At 40.7% G+C, this 17,386-nt stretch overlaps 1 protein-coding gene across 2 annotated transcripts in view; it reads right to left on the bottom strand.

Moving 5' to 3' along the window:
* Window positions 1-17,386, bottom strand: part of LOC104945695 (UPF0606 protein KIAA1549-like) — a 48,555-nt gene that overhangs the window by 30,539 nt on the left and 630 nt on the right. For both annotated transcript variants that reach the window (XM_010771402.1, XM_010771404.1), the window contains exon 2: window positions 16,613-16,890. In XM_010771402.1, the coding sequence (XP_010769704.1) occupies window positions 16,613-16,745 (133 nt within the window). In that variant the 5' untranslated portion in view covers window positions 16,746-16,890. The remainder of the gene's footprint in view (window positions 1-16,612; window positions 16,891-17,386) is intronic.

Below are 17,386 nucleotides of genomic sequence, written 5' to 3'. Positions count from 1 at the left end.
TTATATTAGTATTTATTATTTTATTATTATTATTTTATTTATTATACTTATTTATATTATATTTTTTATATTTTTTTATTATCATTATTTATTATTATTATTTATTATTATTATTTAGTTATTAATATATATTCATTATTATTTATTTTTTATTAATTTTTTTTTTTTTTTTTTATTCAAATTGTTTTTTTTTTTATTATTATTATCTTCTGATTTTATTTGAATACATTGCGCGCACTTTTGACCCCCCAACATATGTGAAAAACTCACCAAATTTCGCATGCGCTATCACAAGGTCGTGAAAATAGCCATGTGTAGTTGGTACCGGAACTTTGTAAAAAATTGCGTAGACCACGCCCCCACTTCCGTAACGTTAACTTCCCCCTCCTTTAACTTTCACGGCAACAAATCGCTACGCATATTAGTGTGCGGAGCGAGCAAAAAAGCATCTTGGAGGGTATAAAATAACGTACAGCAAGTCGCCATTGAATTGGACGTGTTGTGAAAACGCGTTTATCTCGTTTTTCGTCCTCCGTACAAAACTATCTTGTCTTGGGACTTTATACTACGACTCGAAATTCGTCGGTAGCTTCTTTGAGACATGGGCACATTTAAATTATCACGGAATCTTTTTTCTTTCGAGACGCATAGCCGTGATTGGCCAAGTTTGCTTTCGCTGCGGAATGCTAGCGTCCCGGTCGCCATAGAACACGATGATGTCATAACTCAAAACTGACGCTCAGACGCCACCTAACTTCACAGTGATTGATTAACACTGCGGCGGCTGAACAGCTCAAGGTCGACTCTATGTTACTTATTTTGGCTTACCAGGGCAACGGATCCTTCGACATAAAACACGGGCTGCTGTAACCCAATGGACCACGGTTCATTTGTTCCCCCCAAACTCACTTTTATATCACTGTCCATGCCTCAGACAGCTCTACGGAAATCGAAATCTCACCATATCCGTTCCATGGCAACGCATCCTTCGCCAAAAAACTACCCTGTTGTCGTAATGTCAATGGAAGAATCGTCCAAACGGCACCACACTTCAGATATCCATAATGGTCATGTGTCATGCATGTGTCATGTCATCATGTCCCTCGCCCATGAAAACAATTAGTGTGAGTCGTAATTCAAGGGAAAATCGTCCAAACGGCGCAGACGTCAGACTTATCGTTAATGTTCCGGCCCTCAACAGCTCTATTGCATCTATGGGCATGTCTCTATGCGTTTCCATGAAGCGTTCGCCTCGACTGCTAGGCCATCCCCGCGCATGGAACACGATTATGTCATAATTCAAACTTGACATGCTCAGAACGGCCACAAACTTCACAGTGATGATTAACACTGCTGCGGCCACTGAACAGGCTCTACGTCAAATCCGATGTTATTAATATGGCGTTACCATGGCAACGGATCCCTCGCATAACACACGGTGTTCGGGCTGTAAACTCCAATGGACACGGTCCCCATCGTCCCCTCCAATCTTTCACATTTTATATCACCCCGGGTGAATGCCCTCAACAGCTCTAACATGAATCTGAGATCATCTCGTATGCCGTTTCATGGCAACGATCCTGCGCCAAAAACAACGATGTTCTGTAACTCAATGGAAAATCGTCCAAACGGCACCAGACTTCATATCTCCGGGGGTGATGGTCAGGCCCTAACAGCTCTATGCAATTATGGAATGGTCATCGTATGCCGGTTTTCCATGGCAACGCATTCCTTCGCCATACACTCCTATTGTCGTAATTCAATGGAAAATCGTCCCAAGCACAAGAACTTCCATATGATGGGTTGATGGTCAGGCCTAAACAGCTTCCTATGGCCAATTATGGGATTTCATCATTTGCGTTCCAGGAACCCATCCCGCTCCATAAAACCCATGTTGTCTTAACTCAATGGAAAGTCAAACGGCAACCAGACTCAATCACAGTTAAATTGGTCCGGCCCTCAACACCTCATGTCAACAATGTGAGTTTTCCTCCAAAAGCTGTGCCATGCAAAACGAATCCCTCACACCAAAATACCCGATGTTCTGTTACTCAATGGAAATCCGTTCCAAAACGGCACCACACTTCCATATGATGGGTGAACGGTCAGGCCCTAACAGGCCTAACTCCATTATGGGTGTTCATCATACTGACGGTTTGCCATGGCGATAATCCTCGCCATAGACACACGGTGTTGTGTTAACTCAATGGAAAATCGTCCAAACGGCAACAGACTTCAGATGATGGCTAATGGTCCGGCCCTCAACAGCTCTAGGCCAATTATGCGATGTCATCATATGCCGTTGCCATGGCAACGCATCCCTCGCCATAAAACACAATGTTCTCTTAATTCAATGGAAAATCGTCCAAACGGCACCAGACTTCAGATCACAGTTAATGGTCCGGCCCTCAACACCTCACTGTGAAAATAGTGAGTTTTCCTCAAAAGCTGTTGCCATGGCAACGCATCCCTCGCCAAAAAACACGATGTTCTGTTAACTCAATGGAAAATCGTCCAAACGGCACCAGACTTCATATGATGGGTGATGGTCAGGCCCTAAACAGCTCTATGCCAATTATGGGATGTCATCGTATGCCGTTTCCATGGCAACGCATCCCTCGCCGTTAAGCACGATATTGCTAAAACTCCTGTTTAAATGTTCAAAAAGTGTTCAAATTTCACATGTGTGCTAACGGTCAACCCCTCGAGACATGTATGTGTCAGTTTTTAGATTTCGTCAAATGTCGTTGCTATGGTAACTAAATGGTCGCCGTGAAACACGGTTCTCTCATAACTCCAGTTAACTTGCTCCAAACGGCCCAAAACTTCACAGGTTTGATAACGATGCAGCCCTCAACACATCTAGGCGTATTATGGGGTGTCATCAAATTCCGTTGCCATGGCGACAGATCACTCCCCATCAAACACAATGTTTGTGATACTGCTGTAACTCCTGTGTACGTTGTCCGATCGGCCTGAAACTTCCCACGTTTGCCAACGGCCGAGTCCTCGAGACATCTGCCTGACGTCGACGTGCGGACAACAGCCTGCGGAGCGTCGAAGACCCGCTCAACGCTGCTCGCAGCTTTAATTTACTTTGTGATTGTTAAAAACATGATCAAGGCCTCTTTTTACTGGTCAAACTAAATGTACAATTTCCTAAAGTTGATGGAAAACGGAACCATTAATCCATAATTAGATCAGGGAGTAAGAACATATTCTCATAAAAAAGAACATGCCAGGCTGAATTTTTGATACCATAATAAAACCCAACAATGACTGTTTTCTCCTTTAAAAGTTTTGAACTACGGGAATATTCTGACACGCTTGCCCTGCACTGACCATATGCTGCAAAACGAATGAGTGGTTGTTCTGGCTCAGCACCTCGATGATCTGTGCTTGTTAGCGATGTACTCCAGGGAGATCGTCTCCTATCCTCCTATTATTATTATTATTTTAATTTTTTTTCTTGATTTTACTTTTGATTTTATTAATCTGTGTGAATCTGTGCTGTCCTTTTTTTCACGCTTACCCTGTTGCTGCTTGTACAACTGAATTTCCCCACGGGGATTAATAAAGGTCAATCTTATCTTATCCTTTTTTACGGTACCTGACCTTGGAGTGATGGATGGGCAGTTTTCAGCTCGTTAGGAGGAAACTCTACCTCTTATACACAACATTAACATCCTTTAGGGGGACATTAGACCTGTAAAATCGTAGGAATGGCAAATGTGGCTTATGTAATACATTTCTGACTGAATTTGAGTGCCAAGTGGCTTTCTCTCCATGTTGCGTAATATGGTGTAACATGCATGATTTAATTTGGGAAGTGCCTTGATAACTCTCCAGGTCTAAGATATTCAAGGAATGCAACATGAGGTGAAGGCAGAGAATAGTTATTACATCATTCATAGTAATAGACTTTTTAACAGTTACATGAAGCTGAATAAGTTTGCATCTTTTATATGCGTAAATGTGTTTAAAGTTGTATGATCCTACTGGAAGAAACCTTTACGTATAACAAAGGAGATAGTATCTTATTGTTAATGGGGTTATAGGTAATCAAAAAGAACCATAATGTGTGTATACAATCATAAATAGACCACATCAACGAAAAAACAACTGGTAAATAAGCTTGGTGCAAACGGCATGTCTTGGATTTGTGCCTGAAAGCATGTCTTAAACAGAGCTACACTTTATTATTGCTGTTGCCTTAAGCAAGCCACCAACAGCCTGACGTAGTGACTCAGCAGCTGCTCTTTGTAGCGCACAGAGGCTCTGCAGAATCCTACACTCTTGACAATAGTTGCAGAATCAGCTGAGGGAGAAGACTATTTTTAACGCTGGGAGCACAGACCAGATCTCTTATAAAAAGCTTAAAAATTAAAAAAAGAATATATTTCTTGAGAGTCATCTTCAATTTACTGCATGGCTTTGTACAGCAAGGCTGCCTCTGGCTTGGCCCAGGAGAAAACTCCCAACTTAATTATAACCTACTAAAGTACCTTAATTGAGTCAGCATGGTAATATAACAGAGTCCTTTGGAAAAGAGTTGGAAAGGAAAAGGCAAGAGTTCTCTAGTCTAGTGTGTGCTGCACGTTTCCAAACAGCCACACAGCTCTTTGTCTGCTGTGCCAAGTGTTTGAATCCCGCACAGCTGGACAGTTGCGCACACACACGCACACGCACGCACGCACGCACGCACGCACGCACGCACGCACGCACGCACGCACGCACGCACGCACGCACGCACGCACGCACACACACACACACACACACACACACACACACACACACACACACACACACACACACACACACACACACACACACACACACACACACACACTAAGTCGTGATCTGTGACGTCTTATATAGGTAATCGTGAAATGTAAAAAAAAACTTTGCGAACTGAAATCATAAGCACATCTGTGTCAGTCCAAGCGCAGCATGGACCAAAGTGTGTGTCGTATATTTGGATGTGCTGGTTCTTTTTTCACGAAAACATAAACATTACACTGCTCAACTGTGTATGTCTTGTTCCATTTAGCTGTCAAACAACTAAATATACATTTGAAAGTGCTGCAGATATAAAAAAGAACTGATAAATACCATACAGACTACCTTTGCAGGAGACCATGTTTGTCTGAAAAACATGCTGACGTTTGAGGTCATACTGTGGAACATGACCCCAAAATGTCACCTCATCTCAGCACATCGTACAGCGACAAACAAATACATTTATTGTAACATTGAGGACAATTAAACATGCATGAATTGGTGGCAAAACATCTAGCTAACTAAGACAAATACTATTATTGTGAAGTGTTTAATGACAGCAGCACTATCTGTACCGAAAATGGACGATTTTGATGATGAGGATAATGATGATAAGGATTGCTACAGATAAAGAACCAATAATCAAAATGAAGAACAATCCTTGCGGTAGTTTATTTTCAGCTTCATGAGGTCCAATTTCTAGTATTATGTAAAATGATGTTCGTAGAAACTAAGACTTGGCTGTTTATTCTTAATAATTAAGCAGGCATCAATAACTCAAGGCTAATCCTAGATGATGACAGTGACAGACAGAAGCCAGGCACAAGTGAGAGCGGACTAAATTGGAGCTGACGTTACAAGTAGAAATTGAGGAAGGTCTTTAGGAATAAGCAGCGCTGCCACCTGTCCCTCGAAACACGAGTGTGTCACACTTGGATGGCCCCTCATTGTTGGGCCTGTCTGTGGGACTCAGCAGTGAGACCCCTGCTGAGGGACACCTCTACATCAGGTTTAGAGTGCATTGATGTACAGTGCCGGACAGTGGCAGAGTCCAACTATGTTTTTTCTTCTCGATTTCTAATCTCGCTCGTCCAGATGGTCACCTTTTTCTCTTTCTGGAATATGTGAATCATTCACTCAAAAGATCCTAATTTCACCGCCGAAAAAACTCATTACAGAAACGGGGTCAGGCTGTTTTAGGAATCATCAAAAGTGAGAAATGGAATCATATTTCTAGTTTTTAGAGATTTGAACAAGCTGCTTCAACCTAAAATATTATCCCACTTCCTCACAAAATGCTTACAATACTTTGTCTTATTACTCTGACGACACTGAAAAATGAATGCAGTGAGATGGTTAGGGTTCTCATTTATTCATTACATGAAACATCTTAGGCTATTGAGATTCCACTTCCATTCATCCGGCCTTTATGTGCCTTTGAGCCTCGACTAAACTAATGAATAGCTGCCTTGTACACGCTCTGAACTAAATTTGCATTTGGCCAAATTAACAAGTTATCGAATACTACAAGGTTGTAGTGTATTTACTCCGGGGCTTTTCTACTATGTGTTGTTTATAAAAAGCTAGGTTTGTAATTGTGTTATTGGGAAAATACTGAATGTACTCTTCCAATATCAGAGTAGCACATGATAACAAAGGCCCTAGCTGTGTACTTGACAGGATGTATGATTACCTAGAAGAGCGTCAGGACACACTGTTTTAGGCATAATATAGCTATGTGATTAACATGATGATTCAGCCTCTATGGAGATAGACATATGACTGTCATGTTTATTGTTTACGCAGGCCTTAGCTAATCTGAACTAAACATTGAATACTGCTTTGAACCGGTATTCCTCCATCTTGTGACTGTAACACCATAGGCGGCGCATGAGGCTCAGGTTTGGGAAGGCTAAATAACTTTTTTTTACCTGACGCTGCCAGCCTCCGGCGTCAATCGATTAGAGTTCAACCGAGATCAACTCTCAGTGAAAGCACCGCCTGCTGACCGATCAGAGCTCAGTGTGCGGAGTTTAAATCTATCAAGTCATATTACAGGATAAAGGAAATGCAGTTTAAACTTCCGTNCGCCTGCTGACCGATCAGAGCTCAGTGTGCGGAGTTTAAATCTATCAAGTCATATTACAGGATAAAGGAAATACAGAACAACTGCCGTATGCAGGGAAGACGCCGACGTGTCGCACTTATCATTCATATCACATCATTAATCACATCATCGATCATATAATATCATGATTCATAATATATCATATATTTCCTTGTCTGAGTCAGCTTGTCGTGCCGTATCTGGCCGTGCAACACTTACAGTGTCACATAGCCTACTGCATGCAGAAGTATTATTTTAAGCAACACATTAAGTTGACGAAACACTCAACTCAAATGTAATTATGTTAATTATTTAATTATTAAGTCAGATCACTCGTTTCTTAGATGAGGCAGTGATATCATAAACCTGTTAATGTAGGCCTACGCATTCAAACACTCTGTAGTTTATTTATTTTTTACCCAGCTGTTCTTTATTCACCTTGCAGCTGCAACTATGTTGCTTTTATCCTGGATAAAGTGTTTAAGTCATGGATGTTTAAAGTTTAACTTCTTCATATTTGTTTAATATTATAGTTTCATTTTCATTAATGAAGTATGACGCTTCGCTGTCAGTACGCTTGTCCATGTTTGTGATTGGTCAAATGTTGCTAGCCCCGCCCCTTGAACGCGCTCTCAGCCGGACAGAGAAACCCTGGGTTGATTTACAGAGTTGATAACCAGCGTCGTAGGACCGCATAGCGAGATCGCGTTTGTTAGGGTTAGTTAAGATAACTCAAACATATCCAGGGTCTGTTGAACTGGCTTCGTAGTCCACAGGGCACAGGTGGCTGCATAGCAGTGCTAATGTCAAACACACAAACATTATACATTATATTTTGATTTGACCAGGATGCAGTGACAAAATTATTTGGGAAGGCTTAGCCTTCCCTAGCCTACAGTACCCACCGCCCCTGTGTAACACCCTCTCTTGTATATAAGCATGTCAAGGACACTGTTCTGGGAACTATTTGTCCCATGCAGCTCTGTATGTGATGACTACTTCCATTCTTGCAAGGATAATAAATACATGTATCCTGATATTGAAGATCAAGCCGGTGACGAAGAGTGATATTTTCTTAACAGTTATTATAGTAAATCTTGCAGATTAAGCAGTGCAGTGACTGGCATGTATGTGGAGGCAGTGAGTGTGTTCGTTTTTACCTTTGCTGTTCTCTAAAAGGTGGTGTGGAGCATCTTTGGTCATTATTGAAACATTTCCATCTATATCAGCTGATTAAGTGAAAACCAAACTGTGCATGTTTGAGCAGAGCAGATGATGACACAAAGAAATGCCCTTCTTGTAGCTTGGTTGGTTTGTTCTGTAGCTTGGCTGGTTTTATACATCTCGTAATTGTAGACTTGGATTACTGCCAGCAATCATGTAAAAAGGATTCCTACAAGAGAGGAATTATTACTGCGGCTGGCTGATGTGATGTTCTTTTACAAAATGACCACGATAAAAGAGACAGAATAGAGTGGGAGACGGAGGAGAGACAGCCTGAAGGCACACAAGTTTACGCATCTGAAATAGCACTAACCCATTTACCCAGGATGGATATTGGAAAACTCTTATGAGATCATATTATGGAGCTCTCCACTAACCTCAATATGTGTTGAGTTTTGAGAAAAACTCTTACCGAGGCCCAGTGTGTTTAAACAAATCGCTTATAGCACATTAAAGCTAAGGTGGGTGATGTATTTGAGAAATCTTTGTAGTTATATTCTGTGAAATACACTCCAAACATACAAATAACAATTAGACAAATTAAATGCTCTGGAAGAATCCTACAAGCTGCTAGCTTGACAGCTGCATGTGTATTATATGTTCTACTCTTTATATATACAGTCTATAGTTTTACTGTATCACCAGCCATGGGTTTTTTTTAACATTTAAAATGATACTTTTGGGTGACTAGCTTCGGAGGGAGGCCTGGAGAAACAGGCGGTCGGTTTTGCCAACTCAGTTTCTAGATACTTTATAAGCTTCGGCTGTTATCCGTTTTAATTTGAAAAGAGTTGTCAACTTGTTTTCTGATGGATCATTTTAATATCCAGCTTACTGTGTCTGGCTACTCCAGTGTAACCTAACTACTGTAAGCTTAGGATGTTAGAAGAAGAATTATAGATTATATATTATATTTGCACACATATTTTGATATTTTGTATTCTATATACATTGTTTTTATATTCGGGATTGTGGGAAACAGTATTTCGATCTCTCTGTCTGTACACACAAACTGGAAGATTGACATTAAAGTTGACTTTGACTGACTTTGATGTGATTTTGTCTTTGCTGCTCTTTCATGACTACTGATTCAAGGCTTATAAAAGAGTTAACCTCAAAATGCTTTATGTCTCGCATCAGACCATAGAAAAATATCTTCTACTCGACCAGACCCTGCCCTCACTGATAGAGGAATAGAAAACAAGACAGTAGCCTAACCTGACAAGTGAATTATTAGGGCATGTGAAAACTGAGTGACAAAATTGTTGTGTTCAAAGCAATTTTTGCAGAAAAGGACATTAATGTTTTGTCTCCATCTGCTTGGAGACAAAACATTAACCACAAGCATGTGGTTGGCCTGGGTGAAGCCAACATATGATATTCTTGGTGAACGGATGAGCAAAAGGTGAGCTGTATATATCCCAGTCCAAACAAATTACACAGACACAGAGAAACACAACATGAGGTCCAATTGAATTGTTAAACACTGATATTCAGGGTTTTTTCACAAGAACCAGCCTACCTTAATTTAGGAATACGGTTTCCATAGCAGGCAAACAACAAGTTTGAGCCAAGCAGCTGTGAAACTCAGACGTGCGCTCATGTGCACATGCACCCACCACACAGTAGTAATGCACCCAAGCACACATACACCAATGTATGTGGAGAAACCTGAGATACCAATTACAGAGCCCTCTAATGATATCATTTCCTATGTTTGCCAGACTGCTCATTGCTTGAAAAAAAAGTAATTTAATGGTTGTGTAATTTGGAAAAGAGAATAAAGCGTATTTTGGTATTAATGCTAGCTGACTACAACCGCACACATGGTTCTGTTTTCCGCTAAGCCCCTTGCGTGACTGGCTCTTTTCAGTTGGCAGGAGCTGCGTACACTGAGTGCAGTCGAACAATCTAGATATGGCCGTGTTGACATTTGGTTTATCGGGGAAGCTTTTAAGATGGGAAAGATTCCATTGTTTTCATCAGTGCAGTTCAATTAGATCAAACTATGAGCCAAAGATCAAGGAGCCCCCACAGAAGAAAAAAAAATTCACAAGGGGTGAGTTTATTATTTAAACTAAAACCGGTTGCTTCCGGGACGGTCAATGTAGCCTACATCTAACAGAGAAAGTTTAGAGAACAGATTTAAAATCATATAAATCTAGGTTGGTTTAAACGCTAATCCAAATCTTAAATTTGAGCGCAAAATAAAGTGTTGGAGATGGAGAGGTTGCAAACATTTACCGTGAGTTAATTTCTAGGTGAATCGGCTAAAAGTGAGCATGAGAATGGAGACCTGACTGAGGTCATGTCTGCACTTCATCAAATATTCATGTGACCCTTGTTTTGTCTTCCTGAGGGCCTACTTTTTAAGATAAGAGAAGAATGGGAGAGTGAAAAGAGGGGGAGCAGGATATAAGGGGGACTGGAGTAGTACTATTGAGAAAGAGGAAGAGAGGTTACAGAGGGAAAGTGAGAGAATCTGAAAAGTGACTTTATGAAAAATTTTCAGCGAGTCTTCTGGTTTTTATTTGATGTTGGGCTACTGCATAACAGATTTACGGATTTAATAACTTAAGTTTATGAAAGCAGAATCACTCAAACCCAACATTCACAACCACTTTATAATATTTTGATGTTGCAATGCTGGTGTGACCGTTTTTCAGAAAATACACAAAAACACACGCACAGTGTGGGTACACTCCTTCACTTTCTGCAGTCCGGATTTCTTGGAAAGGCAGGAAGGCAAAGACTTGAAACCAGAGAGGCCCAGAGGACCGTGTCACTCAGCACCCTCCTCGACTTCTCCTCTCAGCACAGGCTGCGAGTCCTGGGAGAACAAACACTGTCTACTGGGCAAGTTTCATCTCTGTGTGATATGTGAGCAGAAACACGGGAAACCTCCGAGCAGAGTCTAGCGACATACTGACTGTCAGGTTTTGCTGTGATGTTGTAAAGAAAAAAGATTTTTAGCCTGAAGTAGCCAAAAAGAGGCCTGGCAGAACCGCACCATCTGCTCTGAACAAATATATAAATAATCAGCTGCAGTTCATCGGAGCACTTAGAGATTTGGGTTCAGCACAATATGGCCTCAATGTTGATCCCAACACCGTTAGTTAGAAACTCACAGCACAGTCAGGACATTTTAGTCGTAATAAATAAAGCTTACCGAGGGGTTATGTCGTGTACAACCAACTTTTTGTCAAGAGAGAGGTTTCTATTCAGTTGTCAGTAGTACGCTTTCTTCTCTTTTTAAGTGTCTAAATAATGTTTAATAACTTATTTTAGATTATTTCCCCCTAAAACCTTAATAAATAGTTATTTCATTAGCCAATGCGGCTGTCTATTGAACCAGAGACATATTGTATCACAAAATGTAAAGAAATGTTGCATTAAACAAAATGTACGAGCATCCTAAAGCCCTACCATTGTTTTCTTCCACTTCTGATCTTAATTAAGCGCATTGGTAAGTTAGTCTGGAAAAACAAACCAACAAAGATCTCTGAGTAACTGGTCCCTGATTAAAATAAGATTGTTGTTTGAGACAATATCCATGCTACGTTTGGACCCTTGTATGATGCTGAAACTGCAGTGGAAAATTGCCTCAAAAAAAGGAAAAAAGGGTACCACAAACCTAACAGGATGTGCAATTTACCGCCACCCCCCCCCCCCCCCCCCCCCCCCGCCCCATGGTACCTTCACATCACAAGCTACCAGTAAGATGACAGTAAAAGGGGACAACTGGAAAAAAAAAAGCAAATGACTACAGCCATCCTCCGCTTAACTGACTATAAAATAGCTTGTATCTATATCGAATGGACAACGGTAATTATGTTGAAGAATGCCATAAAAGCTTTCTCATAAAAAATTCTTTATTACTCAACGTATATCTTTTCTTTTATACTGCATTCATCTTAGAACTGTCAATCGCATCTGTAAGCAATGGAGAAACATTAGCGGCTTTTAAAATAGTTGCTTTGGTTATGACCTTCTTGTAAAGGCAGATATATGAACACTTTGTTTATGCAAAGTTGATCAGTAGAGGACTTATTGCCAACAATGCAATTGCAAGGGTTTTCCTTATTTGTATTTATATAATTTGTATATATATATTTGTGCCATCTTGTGAAGAAGGCATAACGATTTAATACAAAGTTGGTCACATAAAAGAGTTGATTTCAAAATGTCTGCTTGATATCACAAACCAGTCCTTGTCCAGCAGAGCAGCGTGGGCTCTTTTCCAACATATATTTTTGGTAAAGCTGCAGGCCTGGAGAGAGAGCCACTGTTTGACTTTTGATAGCTTCTACCCATTGATCTGCAACTGGCTCCCAGCTCTAATGAATAATGAATGGCCATATTGTCATCCCACACGGATCACATTTCACATGGCGACTGACTGCACTGGTGATCAGCCAGGACTCGCTGGGTTCAACTCGCCAGCTACGTCAGTGCAGATGGAGCCAAATTTCATTGGCGTTTTCACAAGCTTACAATTATAAGCTATACATTTGTTATGATCTCGGGTTTAAGATCTAGGGTGTAGATGTGGAACTATTTCTTTAACTGAAAGTTGAGCAGAGAAGCAGGGAAGTATAAGAAAGAGGGAAATTACTGTATGATGTATTACTGTCGGATCTGGAGGAACAATTATAAGGAGGTCGCCACGCTCTATTTGACCTAGAAACTATAAAGATTGCTTTTCAGAGTCTGTAAGAAGGAAGCTGTGTGACTGGTGCTTTCACTGCTGAATACAACCATGGATAGTTATCTGTCATCCAGTGCATGAATTAAAGTGAGCCGTAAAGCAATTGGTGAAGATAATGAGCACCTCCTGTCATACAATATAACTCACTTCTAAGGCATTCTGGGGGAAAGCTTTTACAAAAATATTGATGGTTTTATAGGTTCTTATAAGATCCTTAGCTATGATATATGAGTGATGCAGTTAAATGTAGGTTTTGAGGAGCAATCATGTCCCAAATGAAACAGTGTTTGACACAGCTTAATTAACTTAGATCTGTGTATATGATACTGATTCAACAGTCAGAAAAACAGTGCCAAATTCTTGCCAGTGAATCATTATCTTTGCAGGATACCAAATAAAATTCCATTTCATTTTCATTTAATGCGAAATAAGCATGAGAACACATTTGTTTACATTTGATGGATGTGTAAAAAGGTGCAAAAGTGGACGATAAAGAGAAAAAGAGTCAAACAATCAACAGTAAGGTGTATTGAGGTCTTTTATGCTAACGATACTAGGAAATGTTCTGTTCCTACTGTATTTAAATATACTGTAGAGATTCATACTATCGTTTTACACATTAACAGCCTTCATTTGAAACAGGTGAAACTTTACAAACATCTGACTCATATTATAGTGTTCTATTTTTTTAAGACTGATCCCTTCATGTTCCCAGTAAGCAGCAATAATTTGGAGAGCTTAAAACAGGCTAATTGAGAACAGCGGGCAGCTCTCTTAAAACTGTTCAATCCATGGCTGATAAATGTTCGCTCTTGTGATGCGGTGGTTTGCAGTCGGCCACAGAGAAACTGTCTATGACAAGCTCCTCAAAGTGTTGCATCTAGCTTAGAGCGATCATCTAAACCACAAAGAAATATAAATAAAACACCTCTGCTTTGCCAGAAGATATACTTTCTATAAGAGATGAGGACACTTTGATCTGAAGTACTCCTAGGTAAATGCAGATCATTAAGGATTGATAAACGCTGTGAGAATGGGTCTGCAGAGAGAATTTTGCGCGATCCCAACTGTCTGTTATCAGCCTGAGGCACGGAGCAGAAATCAGCAGGGCTGCCTGCACTGAGTGTGTGTGTGGATTGGTCAATTTGAACCAATCAGCGGGGGCTTAACGTAACGGCTCCGCGGACGTAACGTAACGGCTCCACGGATTGGCCCATTTAGTTCCGGGTACGTGCTTTCGTAAGCACGTACCCGTTAGAATCAAATGGATGATGACGTCATGATGACGTTTCACCAACGATGCGTTTTGGGGAGGTATTTTCTGTTTTAGAGTTTTACTCGCTACAGGGTGTACTTTGAGGGTTTTGACTCTGCACACCGTTTACATGCATAAAAACCTTCATAACACACAAGGGGACAGGTAATAACCGGAAAAGCATGACATGTCACCTTTAATGCATTTAACTGAGGAAATGTTGGTGGACCACATTAATGGTCATTCCATTCAAAAAGTTGTGAAAGGAGGGAGAGTTTTAAGATTGACTTATTCCTGGTTTCCTGCACAAGGCTGTCACCCCAGCATTTACTACATAATCCTATTACAACACGATATCAAGAGATTTTGGCTTCTCTTAAAACGTTTTCTTTTCACTGGGCGATTTGTCGGGGAGGGGTGTTGGTGGGATCATGCCACTATCTATAAAAGTCAGCCTGGTGGATGGATTTAGACCCTTTCTCTTTCCCTAATTACTGAAAAGAGGTTTAACTCAGTTACAGTCTGTGTTCTGTAGGGATAGAGCAACTTAAAATGTGGTGAAAATCCAGAATCAAACATGAATGTCTCTTCAACTTTCCGAGGTCATGCTGTAGCCCTGACTTTATTGAATGAAAATAAAGTCAGTTTATGCGGATGTAAACTTCAAAACATAGACATTGCTTTTCGGTACACTACTAAAGCAATAGCAAAACAAACGGCTGCATTTTCAGGGCTGTATGGCATTTCTTCTTAGAGAGAGACGTGCTTTAAAGGTCCCATGGCATGGCCATTTCCACTGATCATAATTCCATTGTTGAGGTCTACTAGAATAGATTTATATTGTGCAATTTTCCAAAACTCACATTGGTTTCTCATACAGCATCTCTGTATAGTATGTGTATTCACTCTCTGTCCTAAACGGCTTGTTGGAGCTCCTGCCCCCCCTCCCTGTGAGCCCAGTGCCCGTCTGCGAGACACAGCGAAACCCAGCGCGAAACACACACCCGCAGCCTGGCTGGGAGTTTGTGTGTGTGCCCAGGCTGAGTTCCGCGGTGTCTCTCGCCGAGCCCACACCAGTGAGCCAGCTCACAGTGTCCCGCTCCTCGCAGCAGCGAGCTTCGCAACGTCCCGCAGAGTATGTGTGTGTGAGGAAGTCCGCGGATTGGTCCAAACGTAACGGCTCCGCGGACGTAACGTAACGGCTCCGCAGATTGGTCCATTTGGACCAATTTGTTACGTTACGTTACCATACCCGAAATACGTCACAGAACCCAGGAAGCAAACAATGGAAAAAGAGAAATCCCCAACGAGGCGTACTGGGCCAGCACAGACAGGTCTTTTCTGTGTTCGAGTTTTACTTGCTACAGGGTGTACTTTGAGGGTTTTTGACTCTGCAGACCGTTTACATGCATAAAAAGCTGCATAACAAACAAGGGGACGGGTAATAATCAGAAAAGCATGACATGGGACCTTTAAGTAAAAGAGTTTGAAAGAGTTTAAAGGTTAGGATAGTGATCTCATTACTGGAAGGTCACTGGTAAGGTTGGCCTTGTACAAGGCCAGTATAAACCCAACTGCTCCAGTGAAGCTCCTCAGTGGCCGACAAACAAGACTATGGTTTTTACTAAGCTTCTCCTAGATGTCAAATATTGCTGAAGATAAGCATTCACGCTAAGGAAACCTACCCTAGTTAAATAAAGGATGAAGAAAGATACATATAGGAAAGTAAAAATGTTTAGTGTGATGCTCTTGCCGCCCTGCACACTGGTGTTAAGAAACAATAGATGGCTTTAAACTTCTGATTTAAGATCTTTATAATGCCTGCCTTGGATCCTGGATGCCATTAAAACAATCCACCACAAACTGGTTAAAGGGGTCCTATTATGCTAATTCTCGGTTCATAGTTGTATTTTGTGAAATGTTTACATGCTTTAATGTTCAACATGCTTTATTTTTCTCATACTGCGCACCTCTTTTCAGTTTTCACCCTCTGTCTGAAACCCAGTCGGCTCTGATTGGTTAGCTGGCCGGCTTTTTTGTGATTGATCAACTGTTAAGAGACGTCCCGCCCCTTAGCCTATCACATACAATGTGTTGGAGCGCTAGCCAATAAGTCAATAAGTGTTACATAGTGCTGTCACTATGTCACTGAAGTAAACAAAGGAGTCCAAGGTCAGGAGTTTGTGGGAGAGAACTTTGGATTGGAGCCTTTGCAGGCCATTTACGAGAAAAGCCCAAATAGCATAAAAGGCCCACTTTAACAATACTTTCTAGTGCAATACATGAAGCTATTTTAGTTATATACGGCATACACATATACACGGTACTATATGTGGCCCTTGTTGTTCCACAGATACCATATTCACTTTTATTCACTAGTTATTTTTCATTTGCATTCATCACCTTACAAGTGAAATTTGAACTGAACTTGGGGACTATTACTAGTCAATGCTTCAGAGCTAACTAATTGTTGAATGACACACACAAGGTACAAATGAGTGGATCGTGTTGTGTGAGTCAGCAAAAGGTGTTCTCTTACCTGCAACAGGTGAGTCAGCTGCAATTACTGTTACCAACACCATTATCCCCAGGAACACTGCACGCTGGCCATGGGCATGCATGAGAGCCTTGAGCAACACCACCAAACCCACAGAGGAGACTAAACCTGCCATGGTACGGCAGGGGCACGGTCAAGGCATTTCAACAAGGTGAGAAGACAAGATTCACTCCAAGGTTTTTGTTCAATCCAGCTGCCTGGTTTGGTCTCCTTCAGTTCAAGGCTCCTCCTTCCATAACATATGCTGCAATGAAGAATGGCTGTTGAAAATAAAGGAGCAACATTTTCTGTTATTACTTAATAATAACTTATTTAATCAGCCTTTAGTTGGAAGAAACTGCTGCTGAACTTAAGTTAACCAAACAATAAAGATGTTTATTGAATTCAAAACCTGTATTTGATTAAAGTAACATTCTCATAGCAAATAATGTTGGCAATATATCATATCAGGGGCAGAGGTGTTAGTTAGAATACAATAATTATATTTGGACAAATACATCATTGTTCAGGAAATGCTACGTTTCTATGTTTTCTTTTATTTGAGGTAATTACCAAAAACAATCTTAATGCACGTGGCCTTTTACAAACAATGAAGCTAAAGGTGTTCTTAATTCCTATTCTAAAACAATTTTTTGTCATGGACTTCAAAATTTTATATAAATCCTTTAAACAAACATAAAGGGCTACACATTCTAGTATTTATAAAAACATGTTTTTTTAAATGGGGGTTTGTTTTCATATTGTTAAGTCAACCTG

Source organism: Notothenia coriiceps, unplaced genomic scaffold (genome assembly GCF_000735185.1).
Source record: "Notothenia coriiceps isolate Sejong01 unplaced genomic scaffold, NC01 NC01_scaffold00009970, whole genome shotgun sequence".
Classification (NCBI taxonomy): Eukaryota; Metazoa; Chordata; class Actinopteri; order Perciformes; family Nototheniidae; genus Notothenia; species Notothenia coriiceps.
This window is presented reverse-complemented; position numbering and strand designations above follow the sequence as displayed.